This window comes from Leptinotarsa decemlineata, unplaced genomic scaffold (assembly GCF_025532065.1).
Source record: "Leptinotarsa decemlineata unplaced genomic scaffold, Ldec_3_MD MMD2_tig00002974_RagTag_RagTag, whole genome shotgun sequence".
Classification (NCBI taxonomy): domain Eukaryota; kingdom Metazoa; phylum Arthropoda; class Insecta; order Coleoptera; family Chrysomelidae; genus Leptinotarsa; species Leptinotarsa decemlineata.
In genome coordinates, this window is record NW_027412578.1 from 6,641,230 (window position 1) to 6,666,271 (window position 25,042).

General features: G+C 34.5%; 1 protein-coding gene across 2 annotated transcripts; it reads right to left on the reverse strand.

Annotated features, from left to right (window-relative positions):
• Positions 1–2,437: 2,437 nt before the first annotated feature.
• Positions 2,438–24,549, reverse strand: LOC111502711 (macrophage mannose receptor 1). 2 transcript variants are annotated; one of them, XR_012465900.1, is made up of 11 exons: positions 24,393–24,549; positions 18,906–18,994; positions 16,954–17,062; positions 11,549–11,800; positions 11,128–11,222; positions 10,525–10,633; positions 9,745–10,005; positions 8,132–8,241; positions 7,964–8,072; positions 4,851–5,017; positions 2,931–3,070 (listed from the first exon to the last, which is right to left on the reverse strand). XR_012465900.1 is itself a non-coding variant. In XM_074177352.1 (10 exons), exons 1-10 carry the CDS (start codon positions 24,481–24,483, stop codon positions 2,571–2,573), a joined length of 1,725 nt encoding a protein of 574 aa, XP_074033453.1. In that variant the 5' UTR covers positions 24,484–24,549; the 3' UTR covers positions 2,438–2,570. The 2 variants fall into 2 exon arrangements, 1 of the variants encoding a protein (XP_074033453.1); XM_074177352.1 differs by lacking the exon at positions 4,851–5,017 and having other exon boundaries at positions 2,438–3,070.
• Positions 24,550–25,042: the final 493 nt, after the last annotated feature.

Here is a 25,042-nt window from a genome sequence, read left to right on the forward strand (position 1 = left end):
CTGTATCTATATAACTCTCTCTTTCTCTCGTAAGAGAGAATCGGAAAAAAATAATATATTTTAGTTTTCTCTGTGGAAATTCTCCACTTCGTGGAAGATGAAAGACATCGATTTCCTTCAGAAAAATGGACTTCCGTTTGAAACTCTATTCCCGTTTTCAAAATAATCCAGCTTGAAAATACATAGAGAAAGATACAGATAGACATTCGCTTCCTCTCTCTCTCCCGAAAAAGGGAGACAGAGGTTACGAATTGCGGAAAAACGTTGAAATAAGCTGCTAGAGACTTTAGGTGTGGCATTCTACGTCATCTCATATATTTTCAAAAACGAAGTACCGCAACAAAATCGTTGAAAATTAGTATTATTGGTTTCAGAACGAAAAGAAATAACTACATCATTTCTGGTACTTCCGATATGTGCCATGAGGTTTGAAAGCTTTCCTTTCTGGAGAGGAGTGTGCAAACATTCATTTATATCAACCACCAACGAAAAGAAGTTTTGAATATCAAAGGTAAATGATTCGTTTCGAGAGAGTGATATATGAAAGTTAGAAACTTGAAATATTACCTGAAGAGGTGAGATGTCTTATGGACTAGTGAGACAAAGGGTTCCTGAATTAGATAGAACTCGGTCTCTGCCAACAAGTTTATTAATTTCCATTGCTTTCAAATGATTCACTTTCAAACCTTCATTTTCTATGTGCAAAATTTCGAACTCTTCGTTCAAGATATGATTTTCTTCCAGAAGATGATTTGAATATGTTGAATTTGTTTTCCTATTTACATAACTAGTAGACTCGGCCCCGATTGAGCGAGACAGACAGCCAGACATCCAACCGTGGTGTACCAGTGACGAACAGTGACGTCACCAGCCAGGCATACAACTAAATTGTCACGCGAAACAGGGTCAAATTGGTCTATATCAGGTTTTTGAATAGATCGGGTTTTTGGATAGGTTGAACGGATACTTGATCTGCTTCTAACGGGTCTGCTGAACTGGTTTTGATCCAGTAATGAACAGGTTTTATCAGGTTTGAACTGGTTTACAACAGGTCTGAACTGGTAATATTCTGATAATGTGGTTCAATTCTATATATATCTAGACTGAGAAAGCTATTATTTACCTCGCACATCATATACGCGCCGAAAGATATGTAAAGAAAACAAATTCAACATATTCGAATCATCTTCTAGAAGAAAATCATATCTTCAACGAAGAGTTAGAAATTTTGCATATAGAAAATAAAGGTTTGAAACCGAATCATTTGGAAGCCATGTCAATTAATAAACTTGAAAATTCAAACATGAATGACCAACTGGATTTGAATAGATCACCATTATTGAACTTGTTTTTTTAAAAACCGGGAAAGAATTATTATTGATCTAGGTGTGAAGTGATATGCTTGAAGTGATCATAATTGAACAGGTACCTTAGGTAGAGGTTTGGGTAATTTTTGGAGGTAGTCTCAATTATGGTTAAGTGTAATATATAAATGTTAATATAAAAGCAACTTGAAGTATTCAAATCACTTGACAAAACTACTGTGCTAGCGAAACATGTTGTGATATTTTTTCTAATGAAGTTTGTGGAGATCAAATCGTGAGGTGTCGTTTTTGAAATCCATGATGTTTGTTATTGAATATGTTTTTTTTTAATATTTGGTCAAACATTAAATTTAGTAAACGTGTGTCGTATCGAATCAATATCTCCAAGCTTTCTCAATCAATTAAAATATGTATTTCTTCTAACAAATGGAAAACGTAAGGAATATATTCAATTTCAGTATCATAAGAAGCTGAAAATCAACAAGCATTTGGAGATTATTGTAATTAGTAAATTAAAATACGCATTTTGAAGACATAATTTCTGAACTGTAAAAAAGATCAGTTATTTTTATTTTTTCCAAAACGACTCATAAATTATGAAATCATGACCGTCATCTGATAGAAACTTCGTGAAATAACTTGATTTGATTTTTTTTTGCTTATTTTCAATTTCCATTTTTTTTTAAATTTCTTTCCACTCTGGTCATTTTCATCTTTTTTCTTGATTATTTTATTTGCTTTATTGTATTTTCATTTCACGTTTCATTGTTTGATATAATTGATATTGTAGCTATTCATTCTGATTTAATTGTTCTTTCATAGATTTCGAATCATATTGAAATCATATCAGACAATGGAAGTCCGAAATGTTAAAATTCAAATACTATTGATATTTCATATATATCATTCTGAGTGAAGTGTGTGTTGACACTCAATTGGTATGATATATTAAATTTTTCCATTCTATGAAACAAATCTTGGAACAGCTTCAAAAAGATGAAAATACCTCCAACAAAAATGTCTTCTTTGTGGTCGATACAGAAATAGAACTGCACACAGTGCAATCAGTTGATAAGATAATACTGAGTCACCAAAAACGTACCTAAAGAGTGTTTCCATAAGTATATGTCTGTATATTTTTTTTTTTCAATTGACATTACAAGAAAAATTTAAATCAAATAATATACATATTACATATTATATTAGTTGTTATATTAGTTGAATCGAGTTATGATTTCCGATAATTCAATTAGACTTAGGATGTTTCGCAGGATGTTTCTTCTCGCTGACATGATGATGTATTCGATTACTGGGAGGCGATTTTGTTATACTTCCACTTTGCCCGCCATCGTTCACGTTGTTGTTAACTTCAACGTCATAAGACTGGCCGGGTTTGTTACTAGATGTTGTAGAAATCCTCTTCGTGTCTGTCCCATTGGTCGATATCAAATTGTTGTTGACGTAAACATTGATAACTGATGATGGGCAACACTGGCTGCAACTTCCTGTAGTGGAAACCTGAGCAGGAGTTTCGCAAATATATAAGTTTTTCTGATCGCACGGGTCGTCGTTCCATTTAATGTCAGTGCCGGATTTGAATACTTCCAGACAATTCTCGTGGGTTCTTAAATTGTTGGGTTCTCCTTGGTCCCAGTTGAAGTAGGTTATTTTTTCACTTGGTGGCCATATCCAAGTTTTCTCGTCAGCTATTCGATTTCCAGATGTCCAGTAGTATTCGTTCGCTCCTGTTGAGAAAATTACCATGTGATTCGTTTTTATAACTGATTTTCTCAAAAAAAAAAACAAAAATATCATATAAGACCTGTAGATTTTTCATCGATTGTTGTAGCCATTCCACCACTTCAATAAAAAATTCAGCCATGTTTTACAATACATGTATTTCTTGACGTTATCTATTGAAGACAAGGTATTCGGCTAGAATTTTCTGTTTAATATCTGTTTTTTCGTTAACCAGCTGTCGCACCCCTACGGACGACAACCCTCAGAAGTCGAAACATGTGCGAGCTGAGGATTAACGAGGTCTTACCTTTCAACATGTGATTCCTAACACGGGTTGGACGATAGCAAGTGAAGATCGATCGTTCAGACTAGGGCTTGAACCACGGACCAACACGGCAGTCAATTCGAGTGAGTGAATAAATCACCCACACCGAACCGCTTGGCTACCGACCGACGATATTGAACGATTGAAAGAATTCAATAAGGAGGGTTTGCATTTCAATAACTTTAAAAATGCTTGAGACTTGTCATAAAGATACTATTGCAAAAGCGGATATGTGTTTGAGGAAACATGGATGGCACTTTGAACATTCAATGAGATATCGAGAACAACGTAGATGTTACTCCCTATTCTGTTTGTTATTTGGTTGAACGTTGACAAATACATGTATTCCAATATATAGATGAGTTTTCCATTACACTGGCTACTGAGATCTGTGAAACAAACTGGAGGTCTGGAGGAGGAAAAAACTAAGCTATTTAACGAATCGTTGCTTTGCGAATTGGTTTATATCAGAATTGAACAAATATGAAATAGTTTTGAAAGTTCCTTAGCCTTTTCCGTATCATCTGAGGTGGCGATGGTAGAGCTGAAAACAAAATCCGACAATTGTAATTTTTAGCGAATTTTTATAACAAAATCACTCGAAAGATCTCATAAGAGATAATTTCAGTTCCACAAAATAGAAAACACTTGTCCTTACCATTTCTGAGATAGCAATAGTAGGATAAGCTGAAAAATAGCCTCTACAATCCCATATTATTTGGAACAATTCGAACGAAACTTTGAAGAAAAATATTTTCCCCCTCTACCTGTAGTTTTTCATGGAATACCAATTTATGCTCACTGTTATGATTGAACTATTGATATCACGTTAACAATTATTTCTGTACAAATCATAACCTTCAAATAATTTATGCGTCTTTTCGTGACGAAGTCATGACATCGGAATGTGTGTAAATCTGATATTTATTTTGTATAATTGGTACTAAAATATAAGTATATCCAGGCTTGTACATGGTGCTATTTCAAACATTCACTTCTGAAAAAAACGTTTCCTGCAAGAGGCCATCGATGGATATCTCTTGAATACTTTCACCATCAACGCTGGTGTTCCCCAGGGATCCATATTGTCTCCAACTCTCTTTTCATTGTATATCAACGACTGATTGGAAAAAATCAAGAATTCGATATATTGCTTTACTGAGGACATCACACTCATCTCTTCATTCTATTTGGATTCCAGGATATCGGCTACGGAGGCATATCAGGTTCAATTCAATTCCACAAATACCTGGGCATCGGTTTTCTCCAAGAAGATAAATGCCCCCGAACCGACTATAATAATGTCAGGCCAGGCAATTTCGCTTTCTGCTTCGGTAAGTTTGTTTAGGGTTAAAATGGCCACCAATATCTCTTGGGACAATCGTGTCGCTGGGATTGCAGAAGCTGCTTATCAAAATCTAATCTTGGTACACCGTTTTGAACCAGAAAACTGTACACACCTCAGCAACTGTAGATGCTTTGTAAAGCTCAGATGAGACCTTCTTTGGATTATTGTTCTCAAGTATGGAGCTCTGCCCTCAAACATAGCCTGAAGTTGCTGGATTCCGTCCAGAAAAGAGCCATCCGTCTGATTGGAGAGGCGAACATCATGTGCATCCTTGATAGCCTGGAACATCGAAGATAGGTTGGAGATTTGTCTTTCTTATACAGTGTGTAACTAAATAAATGTAAAACATTCAAGTAGGTGATTCCTCGTCGAAAAAAGATAGGATCTTTCACATGAAGAAATTTCATTGGAGCATCCCTTGTTAAGATACATCCCCTTGAAGGGGATACATAAAATTTGTATAACAATTTTTTTACAAGCACTGAAAGAGTTACAATATTGAAATCAACCTGACGTTTGGTACTACCAAAAAGGCACTCAGCCAGAAATTTATTTGGTTAACCCCATGGTTGTAAGGGGTCTTGTCTTATCATTTGTTTACCATTTAAAATTTATTTCCAATAGACTGTTTTATTCTAAACAAAAAATGTCCCGTGGGTTTTTTACCCAAAATGAACCAGTTCGCAGCAAAAAATTATTTTACGAACAACTACTGCGTAGTCATAAATGCGTCAATACGAAACTAATCTATCTAGTAGGTCGTTATTAACGAATTTCGAAATTGAAATGATACTAATTGTGTGTTGTTGTTCTGTTCTTAATTTGTTACTTTAATAACTCACTTGTTATTAAAATGGCATACACAAATGAGGAAATAGCTGATATGCATTACGTTTACGGTCTGTCGCAGGAGAATGGGTTAGAAACTTCTAGAAGATATCCTCAACGGAGGAAATGTATTCTTCACATATAATATTTAATCGACTTCATCAACGATTACGAGAATATGGTTCATTAGACAAAAGAACGCAGGACTGTGGCCGCCGTTGAGGAAGCAGCACTTGATTTCATTGAAGAACAACCTACTACCAGTACTAAAAAGATTGCTCTCCAGCTAAATGTTGATCATATGACTGCATTTCGAATTTTAAAGAAGCAACTCTTATACCCTTACAATCTGCAACGAGTACAGGCACTGTTACCGCGAGACTTTCCGAACCGTCTTGAATTTTGCAATTGGATGCTGGAAATGATTAGAAGAAATTGTGACTTTCTGAAGACGATAGAATTCACAGATGAATGTAGTTTTTCTCGGGACGAAATTATTAAGTTCCGTAATTACCACATATGGGCTGATGAAAATCCTGAAGCTATTGTCAAAACTAACCATCAAGAATATTTTTCTCCTAACGTGTGGCTCCGAGTTATTGGTGACAATTCAATTGGGCTTCATTTTCTACCTCCTCGATTATATGGTGAGGCATACGTTCAATTTTTGAGAGAAGCTTATCCAGTACTGCTGGAGGAAGTTCCTTTGGGCGTCAGAAGGGATATGTTTTTATGCATGATGGGGCTCCCGCCCATTTTAGTCAAGTAGCACGTCAGCATTCAACTGACACATATGCAAATCAGTGGATAGATCGAGGAGGACCACAGAACTGGCCCGCTCGATCCCCCGATCTCAATCCTCTCGATTTCTCTATTTGGGGTCATTTGCAGCATTTGTACTCGTACTCCTGTTTGCGATGTAGAGGACTTAAGAAACCGCATCATCTATGCGTGCAGGATAATCAGAGAGACTCCAGGAATATTTGAGCAAATATGTGACTCAATGCACCGGCGTCTAGACGCATGTGAAATATCTAAAGGTAGACAGACATATTGAACATTTACTATGATTTCTACATGTTGTGTGTTTTGTTATTAATAAATTAGATTTGTTTATTACCCTTCAATCGTTTAATGCAGGTGATAACTACAAAATAACAATAAATCCAGTTCGCATTTATGACGATGTATCTCTGGAGTTGTTCGTAAAATAATTTTTTGCTGCGAACTGGTTTATTTTGGGCAAAAAACCCTAGACACATTTTTTCTTCAGAATAAAACAGGCTATCGGAAATGAATTTTTAAATGGTCAACAAATGATAGGACAAAAAGTTACACTGGAAATAAATTTTAGGGATTGCGTTTTCCACCCCTTACGACCATGGGGCAAACCAAATAAATTATTGGCTAAGTGTCTTTCTAGTAGTACAGAACGTCAGGTCAATTTCAATATTGTCAACATTTTCAGTGCTTGTGAAAAAAATTTTTATACAAATTTTATGTACCCCCTTTAAGGGGCTGTATATTTACAAGGGATGCTCCAATGAAGTTTCTTTATATGAAATATCCTATCTCTTTTTCGATGAGGAATCACCTCCTAAAATATTTTATACTTATTCAGTTACACCCTGTATAGATACTTTTACTGAAGGTGTTCAAATGACTTGGCACATTTGATTCCACCAAAAGTGGTACATATCAGAAATACGCGACGGACTGTGGCTGCTCATCGTATTGAGTTTCCCAGTACAGCTAGAACTTTACTGTTTAGGGACTCTTTCATCTGCAGAACTGCGTTTATGTGGAATAGGCTTTCTGAGAACGTTTTCCCAAATGGATTTAATCTCCAGCGATTCAACTCCAATATGAATCGCTACTTTTGCACAGGCACCGCTCTGAGAGCGCCTTAAGGATTTTCCTGTAGTGCTCGTGTTTCGCCCTTGAAAAAACAGAGAAGAAGTAATCAGCTTCGTGAGAAGCTGGAGTTGAGAGGGCGTTCGTTCAGTTTGAGTCACAGTTAATCCCGTGACAGGTTGCACTCACCTTGTAACTACCCATCCACGTACCTACTTCATAGAAAAATTGAGACTTTGATATTTTCAAGTTTCTACTATTCTATTAAAAAACTCCTATCGAATGGGTAGATATCCATCAGAATATGTAAACACATGGTAATATATATTTCGAAATGAAATCTCAGAATATTTATCTCCCAAGAAGTATCTAAACCAAAACTTCTGGTGGGTTCCTGCCGTAAAACAACTACTTCCTGGCTAATACCAGGCTGGAGATTTTACCATATTCAACCGATATTCATGCAGGATACCACATAGATGTTTCTCGTTTATCCAGTTGAATATGTGAACCTTCATATATAGAATGAAATACTCAACTTACCACTCTTCTGCAACACACTGTTTATAGCGTCATTTTTCTCCTTGGTTTGAATACTGACAAGCTTCATGGACTGATTTCGGCAGGCTTCTGTTGCTTGCGAGTATGTGAGCTGTGAAAGAAGACGTTACAATAATCAAAGTTTCTAGAGATCATGGAACACAAACAGACCCTGTCTTTACTGAGATGATAGATATCTTGAAGCTTTGGAGACGGAGTTGGAGACGGCGTTGGAGACGGAGTTGGAGGTACAGTGCTAGGTTGAGCGGTGGGACAGTCTTCTGCAAAATGCATATCGACAGGTTTTTCGTAATATCATTTCTTGATACCAGTCTTCAATCATTTCATTTTTTCCTCATATTACGTATCACTTCAATATTATATTCAAAGGGTTGAAAGGTTTAAAAAAATTCAAGAATCAGAGAAAGATAAATTGAAAAAAATCCAGTATCGACATTTTGAATCAGTTAGACAAAATCGAAATTATATTCAAACCCCTCTCGAATTTGGACCTAATTGAAGTTTCCGATGAAAAATTGAATATTCTCATCCTAATCTAAAATCGAATCAATGTGATTTAATTCAAATGACCAAAGTTGTTTTAATGAGCGTCACACTGATCAGTTTGCACAAGTTCTGCTTCAACATTCTAATATTTTTTAGATTGTAAAAGGTGGATACACCCAAGTGTGTCAAAAGTTACGGAAAATAATAATTGAAAGAGCTTTTTTGTTACTAACACTCGTATTTTGAAAAACACCATATTTTCATTGTTCAAAGTGATTCCCTTCAAATATTGCAAAGTAAGCATTTCACTCAACATTTTTCATTGTTAAAACTAGAAAGAATAGCTACACTGAGGTTTAAATCTGCATTGCTCACAGGTTCTTCCACTGGTCTCCGCAAGGTCTTATTCTGCCTACTCTCAAGCGAGAATAATCAATCTGATAGATTTGTTTTCGAAAAAATTTGAATTTCATCGTGAGTCATATAAAGATATAGTAGATTCACTGACAATATCAATAGATAAAAAAATTCAGACGAATTGGGATCCATGTACCATCAAAACTAATATGCCAACTTTCAAATCTGAAGATCCATCCAACTTCTACAAACCTATATTCCTCATCCCGAGCTGCTCGATCAGCAAACCGACCGAACAACAACTTTTCTTTCATTCATTCATGGAGTTACTCACGAAAAAAGTCGAATTCTGAAGAGACTCAATATGAAGACAGTATTTATTCACAACAATCAAATTTTTGCATTTCTACGACACTATACCCAATAAGGTCCGTGGGGTATGAACGAAATATCATGCTCCACCTCCTCCAGAGCTTATTTCGGTTAGACTAACAGAAGAGTCCACAACAGAGTCTATTATCATCAGATTGCTGTCCATGAATCAAATTCAACCTCATCCCTCTCCACGATATCTTGAAACAAGCCACATAATAAGATTCGAAAACACAAAAACCATTGTCATAAAAAAAACTCTTCCGGGCCAGGATAATCCACAAAGTTATTGACATTGAAAATCCTTTCAACTGTTAAACCCAAAAGCAATACAACCGGACTCCTATGAAGCAAATTATGAAGCTTCAAAATATTACCAAATATTGGTTGTCGGTCTTTTTACCATCAGTTTATGACTTATCATTGATAGGATATAAAACGTAAGAGAAATTGAAAATCTTGAGTTACTCTTCCAGTATTTTGAACTACTTGTAGAATTAGGCTTTTATACACACGATATTCACTCAGAATCCAAATAAAAATCTCACCAGATGTTGGACAATTTCCTCCACGGATATACTTTTCAGTTGGAGACTGACAAATGAAATTCAGCTGGCCTGTGCAACCCAAGTCATTCCACATGAGACCTTTATCTCTCTGTTGTATCAGCTGTATGCACTTTTCGGCTTTGTTATCTGGAACGCCAGGAAGCCAGTTGCTGAATTCCACTTTTTTTCCAGTGGGAAGCCAATACCAGTTTGTGTCATCTATTAACTTCGTTCCAGATGACCAGAAAGATGTACCAACAACTGTAAATTAAAATAGATGAGAATTAGAAATTTGTGAGGAGTGATAGTGCAATTTAGGTTAGACATAACGGCCTGTATTCAATGTTCTTCCTCCTTCGTTTGTTACAATAATTGTATCTATATACTTTCAAAACAAGCCTGTTAGTACACCCACCTATTTGATAAGGCCAGCTTTTTTCAACTTTCTGTATAATCTGCAAATACAATCGTTGTTTAAAAACAATTTCTTTATCAGAGAATTATGAAATTGTTCATATTTCTAAACGAAATTGAAGGAATTATTGAGCCGCATGTTTGAGGTGGATACCAATTCAATATGCAACATACTAACATACATACATTCTAAATGATATATGTAATATTCTACCAAGTGGTCTAGTCAGTTACTATTCAGGATGGTTTAATAAATGTTGAGTATTATGATCACGGATCTTTTATGCAATGAAAATAAAAGGAAGTTATTTCGATTTGATATTTCCGACACCCTGAATTTCCACAAATGTTTCTCTCTATACTTACGGGTATCTCTTATGTATTTGTAGATTCTATTATTTTCATCTTCGGATAGTATAGATACCAACTCCATATCCAACATTTGACAAAACTGGTTGGCTTCCAGGAACGTTGCCTGAAAAAAAATTCAATTTATGTATTGTGTGAATGCGGTATCTCAAGTACTTCTAGTATTTAAAGATTACTTTCTATGATTTTTCATGATAGGTTAGGTTGAGCAACTGTTTAAATTATCCTCAATATGATAATAATTCAATATCAGTACTAGTAATCATAAGTTAGATTAGGGGTTAGGTTAGGATAATTGCGTTATCAAACATTGTTATTTATTTGCGCCGGGACCTAAACTAGGCAATCCCCGTTACTCATTATAACTTTTATTTAATTTCGTCTGTCTGAAAGTCTGGATACAAAAAGTATCATCCACAGTCACTAAATTCCTTTCAATTTCTGTTTACTGTGAGTAAACATTTCATATTGGTTCATATCAGATATCACGAAGTTGATTAACTGCATATCATTTTCCACCAGAAGTTTCTCGAATCAATAGCTGAGTTCACTCAAATTACTGTTTTCATCACAACAAGTAATAGTATAAGACATACTTACAACAAACTCGTTGTTGAAATAATAGCTTTTTCCCTTATAGTTCAGTAAGTTGATATTTGGAGAGACGTTTGGATTTTCGAAGAGTGCTGGCCAATCTAAGTGAAAACAAAGAGTAATGGTAGTGAGAAGGACAGTTATTTCGAGCACATGAAGAAAAATTTGTTATTTGTTGAGCAGAATATGACTTCACCACCTGTTGGCTGTTTTGATGAACGACTCGAAAAGATGAGAGAAACTTTGTCAATTATGAAATTGATGTACAATGTGAACAGAGATTTGAACATTTCATCATACTTCTGGAAAAATATATTCCACAGTCTACTTTCATTATCAGATTTTCAGTTTTTTGTAATTCTGTCTTGTAATACTTCAACTTTTGAATTTTATCTCGCAAACTACAGCATTTCATTGACATACTCACTTTTATTATCATTCTCTGGATCTTTCTGATTGTTTTCCCTCTCACAGACGAAGAAAAATTGGGTATTGCAATCTCTGTCATTCCAAAACAAATCTTTATTTCTCACCAACCAAAACTGTAAGCATTTTTCGTTGACGTTGTCTGGTTGATTTGCCAGCCAATTTGTATAATCGACAACTGTTGCATCGGACATCCAAATGAAGTTGTTTCCATCAATTAGTCTAGTACCTGATGTCCAATATTCATCGGCATCTGAAATAACGCTCCAATATTTTGAATAGTTGTCATTAGTAACTTATGATATACCCGAAAGTATAAATCTACTAGGTGAAAGTGATGATGACAGTGATGACAGCAGCAGTGACTATGATCTTTAATGAATCTAATATTGATAATGATATAAAATGGAACTACTTTCAATATTTTGGCGTCATCAAAACATTCAGCATTCAAAGTTTTCAACTCATGTGACAGAGGTGGAAATACAGCAGGAAACAAGCCACGTGATCAGTGTAAAATATTTCTATATACTGCTCCCAAATACATAACAGTGGAAACATAATATTGGAAGTCAAAAATTATCGAGCTCAAAGAAGCGCTTTGGAAGAATCTACAACAAAAAATTTTTGATATTTTTTTGATCTTTGAAATTATGCAAAGTGGAATGATTTACATCATCCATCGTTCGACTGATGACTTATTTATTTTGTAGAAATTCATGTTGAATATAGAATAAAGAAAATACTTTTGTCTAGTTTCTACTGTGTTTATTTATTCGTTAAGACCGGTTTCGGCTTACTAGGCCATTTTCAAGTAACTACCACAAATGATCAAGTTGCGTCTTAGTGTGGACAGGTATCTGCTCTAAGGTACCTGACCTAACACGTTACCAATATTACAATATGTCACGATTACCAACTATTGGACGGATCCTAAAATTTCCAAATTCAAAAGGGGCGAGCTGCATAGATCTAGTTGGTCGTTGAGCGTTATGAATTTGGGGCCTTGTACAATTTATTTATGTCCAACGCTTCCAACGCAAAACCCAAAAGGGATAAATGTCCATATATGGCTGATTTTTTATCTGACAATACATGTTCTTGGTGTCTTATGTCGAAGTTTCTGCCTGTCTGACCTGTATAAGCTGCTGGGCAGTCCCCACCTAGTCTGTGTATGCCCGATTGTTTCCATTTATCCGTTTTGGGTTTTGCGTTGAATAACATGTTTCCCAAATTATTCTTATTAGGAAATGATGTGCTTGTGTTGAGTTTTGAAAAATAGTTCTTCATATTTTCTGAGAGCTTCCCTGAATAACTTATGCTAGCATATTGTTTACCTTCTTTATGTTCTTCCTGATTTAGGTATAGTTCCTTTATGATCAATTTTTTGTTGTTATTGGAGAGCAGTTTTTCAATTAAGTTGCCGGGAATATGATTGTTATATGCTATTTGCTTTATGATCTTAATTTCTTCATGGAAAGTCTCCTCTGATGACTCTATCATAAAAGCTCTATATATTATAGATCCGAAGGCCGATAATTTGTGCGATAATGGACTGAAAAAATCCATCGGTATTGTACAGTCCGTGAAGGTGTTTTTTCTACAGATGTTGAACTGAAATTTATCATTGCGTTTTGTAATAGTGATATCCAGGAAGTTATTGCTGTTGTTTTGTTCTATTTCGACTGTGAATTTTACCTTATCGTGTAGAGTACTAAGGAAGTTCACGAACTGGTTTATCTGTCTCTTCGAGCCGTCAAAACCCATGAGAATATCGTCCACATATCAATGAAGGCTTCAACTCCCTATTTACTGAAGAACTATAAGGACTGCAAACCAAATTCATTATATGAAAATAATGAAAAGGTCTGCAAACAAACAGAAAGAAAGCTGGGCAATCGTGAATGACCTCAGGGGAAAAAAGAATACTGGTCCTACGAAAACCGACCTGAAATCTGATTGTTTTAACAAATATTACTTCACTGTGGCACATAATTTATCCAAAGATAAAATCCAATATCCTTTGACTTTTCTCAAAGACAACTCAGTTTCAGAGACATTTTTTCATTGCCTACAGATGTTATGGAAATTAGAAACATTCTTGAAGAAATTAAAAATGAACTCAGCTGGTTGGGATGATATGAGCATAAAAGTATTTACCAAGTTGCCCAACTCCGCTATCACCGCTTTGGTGAAAGCTATAAACACAAGCTTCATAACGGGTGTATTGCCGGCATGTTTGAAAACAGCCATTGTTATTCGTTTGCACAAAGGAGGCAACACAAATAATCCTGTTAACTTTGGGTCTATTTCTATGTTACCTACCATTGCTCAAATCATAGAAAAACGTGTTAAACGAAGAATTATTTCAGTTTGATCTTCCTCATGAAGATGATCACTTGTGTGATCGAAACGCGTGTCGAGGTGTTGAAATGATGATTTGTTTTTGGGAAAGAACTTCAGTAATATTCAAAGAATTTGATTGCACAGCAATTTGAATCATTGTATTGGGAGTATCGATGGTGAACACATAAGTATTGACAAGTTTCGTTGTGATAGCTCTACAGATTATAAATGAAGTTGTTGACGACAAAGTTGTGATTCAGATGGACTGTTCACAAAGATTGAAGTAGTGCTTCATGAGTTCCAGTTTGCAGGTAATTCCGTACTTAGCTAATGCGTACTCTGTACTATTTAACATTCGACGAACTGTAGGTATGTCATCACACCACTCACTCCTAAGGGGTTGCTCATCCTGATCCTGATCCTGATAAGAGAATCATCCTTGTTGATTAGATACTTACATTTAATTCTGAAGTAATATCTGTCTAAACTCTACGATTCATCATTTTGTTTCGAATGTAATTTCAGATTCGGAATTGTTTTGTGGAGTGTACAGAATTCTACTTGTCAAAGCGTGTCATTTGATACCAATATTCATGATGGTGATCATCTTGGATTTAAAATCAGTTTTTGCTCTTTTGAGGACGATTTTTTTGTCGTTTAAAGGCGTCGATTGCGAGGTCATTGGCCTTCTACTATTAGTTTATTTATCATTTGTTTTCTTGTTTCAGTTCTTGAGTACAGCCCCATAGCTTTTAAAAATTGTATAATTTTTTTCCAGATTTCAATTATGATATTTCAGACATTCCTTCAGAGAATTTGGTATTTCAAATCGTTGTCTAGCTTCATCATATTGGACACAGTTTAGCAAGATATGTTTCACTGTTAGTCTCCGCCTACATTGTTGGCATATTGGTTGTCTTTCTCCTGAGAGCATGAATATGTTTTTGAGGTCGGTATGACTTATTCTTGAGCGTGTTCTCTTCGAGTCTGTGGAATAGAATGCTTCCAGGGTAATGTTTGGCTACACCTCTTTCAATTCTGTATCTGTTCTTTCTCATTCAGTTTGCTTTAAACCCATAATTTGTTGTTTGACATTTTTCAACGTCTTTTGATCCAATAGAAATATTACAAATATCAGGGGAGTAGCACGTTTTGCTGCCTGATCTGCTAGTTCATTACCCGATATTTCTTGGTGACTAGAAGTCCATGAAAATTCAATGTTTAGAGAAATGAACTTTAAACGTTTAAACCAGTCTCGAATATGCCTACACAGTACGTTGAATGGACTGACGCCTATCATAAAACAACTAATCCCCTGACTAATACCACGAAGCGCGTTCGATTATATCCGACAGGCGTCAGTGCAGGAATCTCCACAGAAAATTTCCTGCATATGCAATTGGCAATACAACTGAAGGAGTTGACCCCCAATTTTGAAACGGGCGCACTTGCGGATCGGTTTCGGGCTCATTAGCCACTCATCAGTGCAAAATAGTGGTCATCATCGACCTAAAGTCAATGATATTTCATAATTGAAAATCGGAATTCTTTCAGAGTATTTCAATTCTCTTCCTGAGTTGGAGCGTACAACAAAATGTCACCGCATCTCATGGACGAGGTACTAAACAACTGCATATCCGAAATGTGCCCGATTTCTCTGAATAAGGAAGAAAAACTTTCTTATTAGTCAATGGGATATACTTGAAGATTGGCAGTAAACAAATCTAAAGAAATGAACTTTAAACGTTCAAGCCAGTCTCGAATATACCTACACCGTAGGTTGAATAGACTGACGCCCATCATGATAGGCCTATCATGATAGATTTAGATTTGTTTACTGCCAGTCTTCAATCATAGCCCACTGACTAATTAGTAAATTTAATGTGTTTTCCATTTCTATTAATCCAGTGTATGTATGTTTTGTACTAGTGGATCTTTGTCAAATGGTTTTTCTATTACGTGTAGTGAGCTTAAGGGGTCCGTACCAATAAGGATTTTATTTCATTATGTAATTGACAAAGGAAGGTTGCTTGTAGGGTATTGTATATTTCAGCTCTAAAAATACTTGTTTGTGTCCAACTGTGAGTCGAACTTCGGCTAATTAAGGCACATCCAGTACCTTCTTATGAATCCAGTGTACGTCAAGAGGAGTTTGTGGAATTCTGCTCTTGAGACATTTTGATTAACATCTTTTGCTATATGGCTGAGTTGAACATTCACTGTCACTTGTTCCAATTCCCAAGGGGGAATTTCTTCAAGGTTGTTCGTATAAATCGCTGGAACTGTATAGTGAGTATTCCTTTGAACTTTATTTGAGCTGGTCTTGTTATCATGGGTTGATCTTCGTGAACGTCATCAGTGTCTTCATTGAATGTTAGGTGATTTGAGTGATTAGGCTGCGCAAAAATGATAACAGCGTAATTCGAGAGGAGTTGTTGTCTCCTATATTTCGAAGGAGGAATTCCTGTTTCAGCAGATTTATATATTTCAAGGAGCACCTCTTTATTACTTCTCCAGAGAATATGTGCCAGAGCTCTCATTGAGTACTTTTTCACTTCTATGGATCAGGTCGTTAACATGTGAAGCCCATAGTAATTTTTCATCGAAGATATGACCCAAGAATCTTGTACTTTCTTCACAGTCTAGAGACTCACCATCCAGTTCAAGTATAGGTTTTTGGTGGCGTTTCCTCAGTCTGCAGAAGTGGAATTGGTGTGTTTTGGAATTTGAGAAGCTCATTCCTAGTAGCTCTGTCTGTTTCGAAAGTTGGAGAATGAATAATTGAAATATCAATAGTGTATGAAATTTCATAAACAGGCATTATTTAATATTTAGCAATACACTTTTCATGAGTGAATCTGCCTGATCAACTTTTTCAACATGATCAATTTCGACAAATAGTTTTGTGACTATTTGACTCAATTGATAAAAAATAAAATATGTGAGTTGATAATGATGAATGTGAGCGAGATGACTGACAAATATTATTAATGTGACTTTCAGTTAACATTAGATCCTAAATTCACATACAGTTATTACAAATAAACAATTTCTACTCACTATTTTTCTGGATCAACTGATACAGAAAATTATTCTCTTCCTTCGATTTCACACTAACCAACTGCATATGTATGTCCCTACAGAACTGGTCAGCTTGTAAATATGTTGCCTGAAATAGTTTTTTCGAATAACTTTAAATTATGAAACAAAAAAATATGAGAAGTTTCAATTCTAAATCATATTGAAATGACTGATGAAAAATATTTTTAACTTGTTTCAAACTCAAAATACATATATGGGTATATCAACAACAGTTGATATACCCATATAAGTGGTTGTCTGACTATATTTTATTGATAATTTTATATGATATCAAATTTATATTCGCCGCTACACCGGTATGCCGAAAACGACCAATTCTCTTGTGTTCAAAGAGTCGGCTACTAACGCTTCTTCTCGTAGTCCCAATGTAGACCGATACACAGCTTTAAGGAATATGGTATTCCTACACCTGGAGATGCTAACGGTTTTTTGGAGTCCTCGACTTCCTCGTATGTTTCGTTCTGAATATTGATTTCACGTTGTGTTTTTTCAGAATTCTCCCAGTGCGTTAATCCTTCTTATTTTTGACATAGAAAACCGGCCGTGAAAACCTACATTCCACGATCAAAAAGAATTGTATTCACTCAGACATAACGTTCACGAAATGTAATAGAAGCATTGTTCTCCATACAATGAATTCATTCAAAGTATCTTTCTGTGCTCTGTGCAATGACTCTGTGAGTAAATACATTTTGATATGTTTAACGTCACGAATGGCTGTTCTATGAAAGTAACCGAATCCTTCTGAAATTTTGCATAGGGCCATAATTTCTCATTTCGAACAGCTTTTGTCAGTAACATTTTGACATTTCATGATCAAAAAGATCCCCTAGTTTTCCAAAAACTGAAAACGTTTCCAAAATTTATTTCCCACCAAGCAGAGCAAGCAGAGCAAGCATAATATCAAAGTAGCATTCAAAAAGTCCCAGTTCATTGCACTTCTTGTAACACCAATTACTGTGAATACGAACGGGAAAAAAGACGTGCAGGCATAGTATTGATAATAATAACACCTTAGTCTACTGCAGTCGTCTGATGGAGTTTTCAGCCCCTGTCGAGACGAATATCGTCAGAAAAAAGGAGAAAAAGCGGCAGCTATCCCGGAAATCCATATTAAAGATTAGCCTTTGATGCGTGTCTGTGCTATAAAGACTCTGGAAAAATCCCTTGCTCTTCCCCAAGCCATAATATTCAAACTTGTATGAGAGTAAGCCATGACATAATATATGCTGAGTGAGCCAGTTCCATCCAAACAGGATCCAGGATCCAAACAGGATCCATCCAAACAGGATTTCATCTGTCTAATAGCATAATATTTAGCTTAGCACATATCCCAATTTAGATTGGCGTCTAGGTAGGTCCCTAAAAATATTATTTCTTCAGAAGTTTGAATATTATAGCTAGAGCGTCGACTAATTGGAATATTTCTTCTGAAGTGAAAGTTAACAATGATCGATTTTGAAGGATTTAGAATAAGTTTATTTCTTTGGCTCCAGGTACTGAACTGATCAGTAATGTGTTCAGATCTGCTGATGAGTCCCTCAGCATTGTCGCCTGCTATACTTATTGTTTCAAAATCAGCAAACATTGTGACGTAGCCTAGTTTTATATGTTGAGGAAGATCATTGACATAGAGAAGAAACAGTAAATGTCCTAGATGTCGATCCATTGCAGATTTCAACCATTTCTTTATTCGTCATGTAGGATTGATCCAATGTTTTCCTCTGAATGATAATTTGTTCAATCAGGTAGAAAAATAACAGATTTACTGCCGAGGCAGTTTCTCTGCCGTAACAAGCATATAATTTCTGCTTCAAGTGTTTTTACAGTGTGTTTGGAAAATCGATTTTAAAAAATTATAATACAGTTGAGTTTGTTCGATAATATATTTTTTCGAACTCAAAACTCACCTTGAAAGTATTTCCTAGGTAGTAACTTTTACTTCCAAACTTATGCAAGGGTAAAATTGAACCATCTTTCGTGAACGCGTTATCCCATCCTGAAAAAGTCAAATCGCAATTGATATATATATTCAATCTACTCATACCAATACTATAAACTTTCTTGTCATATATTTTAAGTTTCATTATTTACCATATTTTCGAAATTATCATACATTTGGTAATTTCTTTTTGGAGAACTTTTCCCTGTGAATGATCATTTGTTCAATCAGGTGAAAAAATGACAGATTTACTGCCGGGGCATATGCTGCCGAATGAAGCATATAATTTCTACTTCAAGTGTTTTTATAGTCTGTTTGGAAAATCTATACAAAATTACAAAAGGCAAAACTTATTAACAAGCCAGTGGATTAACGTATGTCGTTTTGTTTTAATAATATCTTTCTTCAGTTATATTTTCGACAAGAATATACTTGCAGTATATTGTTTTGTAGCTGATTCAATTGAGTATTTTTCTGATTGGACGCCTATATAGAGAAAGATTTCAATAAAAAAAAAACAAACGTTATTTTTCAACGCCTAGCAATCATAAAGCCATGTTTGATGCCTAGGCATTGGAAGTTTCACTCCTATGATCGATGAAAGTCACTAAAATTGTGGTTCAATGCTATTCGAAAGAAAATACTTTTTGTGCATTCACATGCCAGTTCGCGTAACAAAATTTTTTCACTTCATAATCCTACACGTGTAGAATATTCTCAAAACAAACCATCTTGATATAGTAGAAAAACATAAAAAAGTATTTTTGCTCACAATTCCATTCTTACAGAGGAGTACTTCAATAATTCTATAAGTGAAGCATAAAACAAATTGTTAAAATTTGATTCTATCAAATATTTTCCCGAATGAATTAGCTTCTGAATTTATTGTACTGAATCATAATACCAACATTTTATTTAAAGAAAAATCAACAGAAAAGAGGAAAAAGTATATTATCGCAAAGTTGATTCTATGAACAATTGAAGCTAGATACGTTACTTACTGATATGAACTGAATAATTTTAAGATTTTTCAACTGAAGTTTTCAATGCATCAGCAAATCTTATGTGAAAGTGGGTTATTCTGAAAAAGGGAACGAAGTATTGAATAAAAGTCAATTTTCCTGTAAAAAACCGGTGGTTTTTATCTTCAAAAGAGTGGAAAAATAAAACTATAATAGATAACTTTATATAAAATGCCCAAATATATTATATTTTTTCCAATTCTGGAGTTTTTTAGCAAACGACTGGATAATAAGCAAGCAAATTTTTGATATTTTCAAAAGGTTTAATTTCTTAAATGCGACGAGTTTTTGAAAAACAAAACATTTGGAAATAATATCTAATTGACGCAGTTTCCTATCGGGGTAAACTACAAATTTGCTCTCGCAACATCTGTTTGCAGTTTTTCCTTGTGATTTTCATAATCGAAATACAGAAACAAACTACAATTCAGGACAAGTAAAAACTGAATCAAATCGATCGAAACAGTGAAGACAAAACTTTTGTGATGGATAGATCAGGAACATACAAATCAACTTTTGATTCTTTCTCCAATCTTTGTATGGTAAAACAATTCTCGAAAGAAATAATAAGTCTAGAAGAGAATCTCATGAGTTATTTCTTAACTAGTAGTTAAGTACTTTCTCAGAGAGAAAAAATGCAAATTGATTCATAATTTCATTTTGTTCAAGAACCTTCTATACATGGGATGGATATTGAATGCAACTGAATGAGCTATATTTTTGTAAATAACTGGTTGGGGGTTCATGAACGTTTATATGACAGTCTGACAACAAAATATTCTGTTAAGATTTTTATTTCAGAACGACTTCATTGATTCCAGTGGCGCATTTGCTTTTTCAGCTGCAGGAAAATCCGGAAACACCTGCAGCACCACATCATCTGAAGATCTTTATCCGCCAATGTCCTCTCTCTCATAAAACAAAATGCTGGGTGTCTCCAGAGGCTCCAATAGCTTCAATACATCACAAGAACACTTCGTGACACGACTATCTTTAAACAAACCAGTCCGTTTCGTCTTTGACCAAGGCGTAACAATGACCAAATCGAACGCCAGAACCACAGTGAACAATGAATGCATGAATATTATAATAATAGTCTGCTAGATTGGATTGTTCATCTATTCCGAACCTTCCATAGAGTTTCTTGCTTCCGTCAGAGGTTGAGTCTTTTCTGAAGATCATCAGTGTTATTACTAGATTGACTGGTGCCTCAACTATAATTGTTACCTCATAACAGTCAGTTAGTTTGGCGCATGTTTGGCAATACAGTCGATCATCGCCTGTTACAAAATTCCATTTTCAGATGATACAACAATAAGCTTTGCACGGACTGGTTATTAGTCATATTAGTCAACATTCACTACAAAGTAAACAAGTGAGGATTTTTCCAGCAAAATATTCACAAACACAAGACGAGATGGACTATACGGAATCATTCAATCCAGAGCGGTAAGGAGTATTGATTTTGATATTGTTATGCTCACGAAGAGTATTCAACAAGAACCCCAAGAATTCGGAACAATTCTCTTGTTGTCCTAACGAGTATCTGGTGGACTTCAAAGATTCCAGAAATTCGGTTGGAGGGAAAGATGATGCATTCCTACGAAACTGCAGCTGCATAAACAGGTGTCTGAACAGGTGAATAAGTAGGAAACATTCCCGTTCTCGTTCATCATTTAAACCTCGTTCTTGGAATTCTTTGTCATGAACAACACTTGTAAAATGCTATTCATATAGCAAGTGTTTTCTAAATTATTCAAAGTAATTCATTATATATGAGCCACAATTGCGGTGGAGGATCGAATAGACCCACTCTTTTTTGAACGAACCTAACCTAACTCATCATATAAATGAGTATATTGATAGCTGTGTTCATTTCACTATGGGCGGTTCTTGAAATTTTTACTCTGTTGAGATTGACTTTTATCTTGGTATTTGAATTACAGTCTCGACTTATCTATGGAATAACTACCAAAGGCATTCAAAACCTTATGTTACAGTTACAATTGACAACACGTAGTTGATATTTGAAGAGAATATTCATTGTTTCAAATTTTTTGAGGTGTTGAAATGAGCACAGGAAACATAACGGGTAGTATTTGGAACATTTTTTCGAAAGTGGGTATTTCCATTTGGAATACGTGGAATTTAGCCTAATATACAGGGTATTCCATATTCGATGGTCTATTAGACGTAGCTAGAGAACAAAATAAGAAAAGAGTTTCAAATTTTGGTTACCGATGTAGATGGCTGTGATCTATCATTTGAAAATATTTTCATTGCCGCGTTGTTGTCACATCTACATGTAACAGACATCAACTTGGAAATTTCAAAAAGAACACCCTATATATTATATCATTTTTGAATTTTGCATCGAAATCCAAGTGAACCATATTCTATACCTGTCTCTCACCGTTTTTAAAATAATAATCATTATGTAATTTTTTTTTTGGCAAAAGCATGTATTTTTAATATTTAAAATCGCATGAATTAACTGATACATCGAACTCAAATTCTAGCAACATTGAGATGAGGTATGGTAGTAATTATTTCAGAACGAAACTCTAATCTTATTTCATACGGAATGTCTGAAAAATACGACTCAATTTGTATCTTTAAAAAATAACCATAACTAATTTTTTCCAAAGGAAAACCCTGTATATTATTCAATTTTCGAATTCAGTCAACCAATGTGAACAACTTCGATCGACTATGTCCTATACTTATCTCTGACCGTTTATGAGAAATGAATTATTCTATAATTTTGTTGCTTCTATACAAATATAACATTTCAATTACAAAATTCGGCGATGAAAGTATTTATTGAACACATTGAGTAATGAATGATTACTTTATATTAGTTCAGAAAGGTTTAATGGAATACATGAATGAAATTTCATAGTGGGTGAATGACAAACATTACTATTTTGAGCGAAGAACGAACACTTTTCAAAATTAAATTGATAACAAAATTAATTCTACATTAAAAAACAAGATATAATATTGTGAAACTAGCTTCAAAATTATTTGACATTTGATACTGACATGACAAAAATTCACTAGCTCAGGTGCTTGAAATGCTAACCATTCGCTTGTGAACATTGATCGATTGATGATGTTATTATGTTATCAGTCGCAAAATAAATGAATATAAAACGAATTTAGGATTTTAAGAGTTCGAATAATTATTATTATCCATCTTCACTATTCAATATGACAGTCTAACTATTTAAATAAGTTATTGTCAAATTCATTAAGTATTTTGTTTTTTAAATCAGACTTAGATTATGATACACTTAGATCATGATCCTTGCCGAAATTCAGTTGCGAAATTGAAAATTAATGTTTAAATTAAAACTCTTTTGATATTCGAGTAGATTATTGGAAATAGAAAAAGATTCACTATATGTATTGAATTTTTCAGACTGATTTTATAATATTCAAAAGTATTTCTTGTGTATTGAGCACTTGATTTTTAATTTCATTGGAAATTTTATACTTGCAATGGAGCAATTTTTTTTAGAAATTGTTCATACCTCATAAACGGTCAGAGATAGGTATAGGACATAGTCGATCAAAGTTGTTCACATTGGTAGGCTGAATTCGAAAATTGAATAATATACAGGGTATTCCCTTTGAAAAAAATTAGTTATGGTCATTTTTCAAAGATACAAATTGAGTCGTATTTTTCAGACACTCTGAATAAAATAAGATTTGAGTTCCGTTCTGAAATGATGACCATTATACCTTATCTCAATGTTGCCAGAATTTGAGTTCGATGTATCGGTTAATTCATGCGATATTAAATATTAAAAATACCATGATTTTGCCAAAAAAAATTACAAAATGATTATTATTCTAAAAACGGTGAGAGATAGGTATAGAACTTACTTCACAAAAGTTACTTGAATTTTGATGCAGAATTAAAAAATGATATATAGGATGTTCTATTTGAAATTTCCAAGTTGGTGCCTGTTACATGTAGATGTGACAACAACGCGGCAATAGAAATATTTTCAAACGATAGACCACAGCCATCTACATCGGTAACCAAAATTTGAGACTCTCATCTTTTTTCGTTCTCTAGATACGTCTAATAGACCATCGAATATGGAATACCCTGTATATTTCTTTAGAAAAAGGCTTTTTGACTTCCTATTATTATCCCACCTTCAGACGAAAACAGTGTGTGACAATTTATATCAATACTAATTAATATATTACGTTGCATAGCATTTTCTCTGTTTGATTTACATATCTTCATGAAGAGTTATAGTTTGTTCTTCCTTTTTTCCATTTTCAGATGTTTCTCTCATTTTTTGTTCAGTGAATTAGAAACCCAAAAAGCTTTTTCCTCAAAAACTGATCTCTCCTGGAAATATTCATTTTCAAATCAAATAGTATTAATATAAATGAGAAACATTTCAACTTACCACTACCTGTAGATACTGGAGGGTCTGCACCCTGTACCACAATAATGTATGATTCAGCCAGAACTAAACATTTCAGAAAAGAGAAAAACATTACGAAGCTCTTTTTGGAACTGGCTCAAGAAGTGTTTTCAGCTTATTTATACCGTTGAAAAAAATGTTGGAATCTCACGTATTTCCTTTACGGCGTTGAAATATTGTGGAAATTGGTAGATATAATTGTTAGCGTTTTTGTTCAAAAATATTTGTAATACTTTGTTGAAATGTTTTGAGGTCAATATCCAAATGTAATAAATTTGTTTGAAATATATTATTATGAAATAGTTAGAACTTCGTTACTGAATTATCGAAATTTTTGGGTAGAAATTCCATCGGAATATATTCATAGACTGTGATGGCAATCACATAACTGGCAAAGTTGAGCAAATAATCGGTTAATTTTCCTAATCGGTTGATATCTACCCATCGAAATCTCTGGAATAATACAAAAAAAAATTATCGACCTTTTTTGTGTATTTGATACCTTCCACAATCTGAAAAATATAAAAATTATAATGAAGAACTTTATACAAGTGCATATCGTTTTAGCTCTTTTGTATTATTTTGTAATTACATCGAATGTTCCACTTGTCAATCAACAATATTGACATAAT

Bases quoted from the DNA above. Each gene is read 5' to 3' on its own strand.
- LOC111502711 (XM_074177352.1), bottom strand. From the start codon at position 24,483: ATGTTTTTCTCTTTTCTGAAATGTTTAGTTCTGGCTGAATCATACATT. The intron at 8,073-8,131 runs GTCTGTTTGTGT...CTTCTTTCACAG, and splicing joins ATCATCTCAGTAAAGACAGG to CTCACATACTCGCAAGCAAC. The intron at 3,071-7,963 runs GTAAGTTGAGTA...TTTTCTCAACAG, and splicing joins CAGTGTGTTGCAGAAGAGTG to GAGCGAACGAATACTACTGG.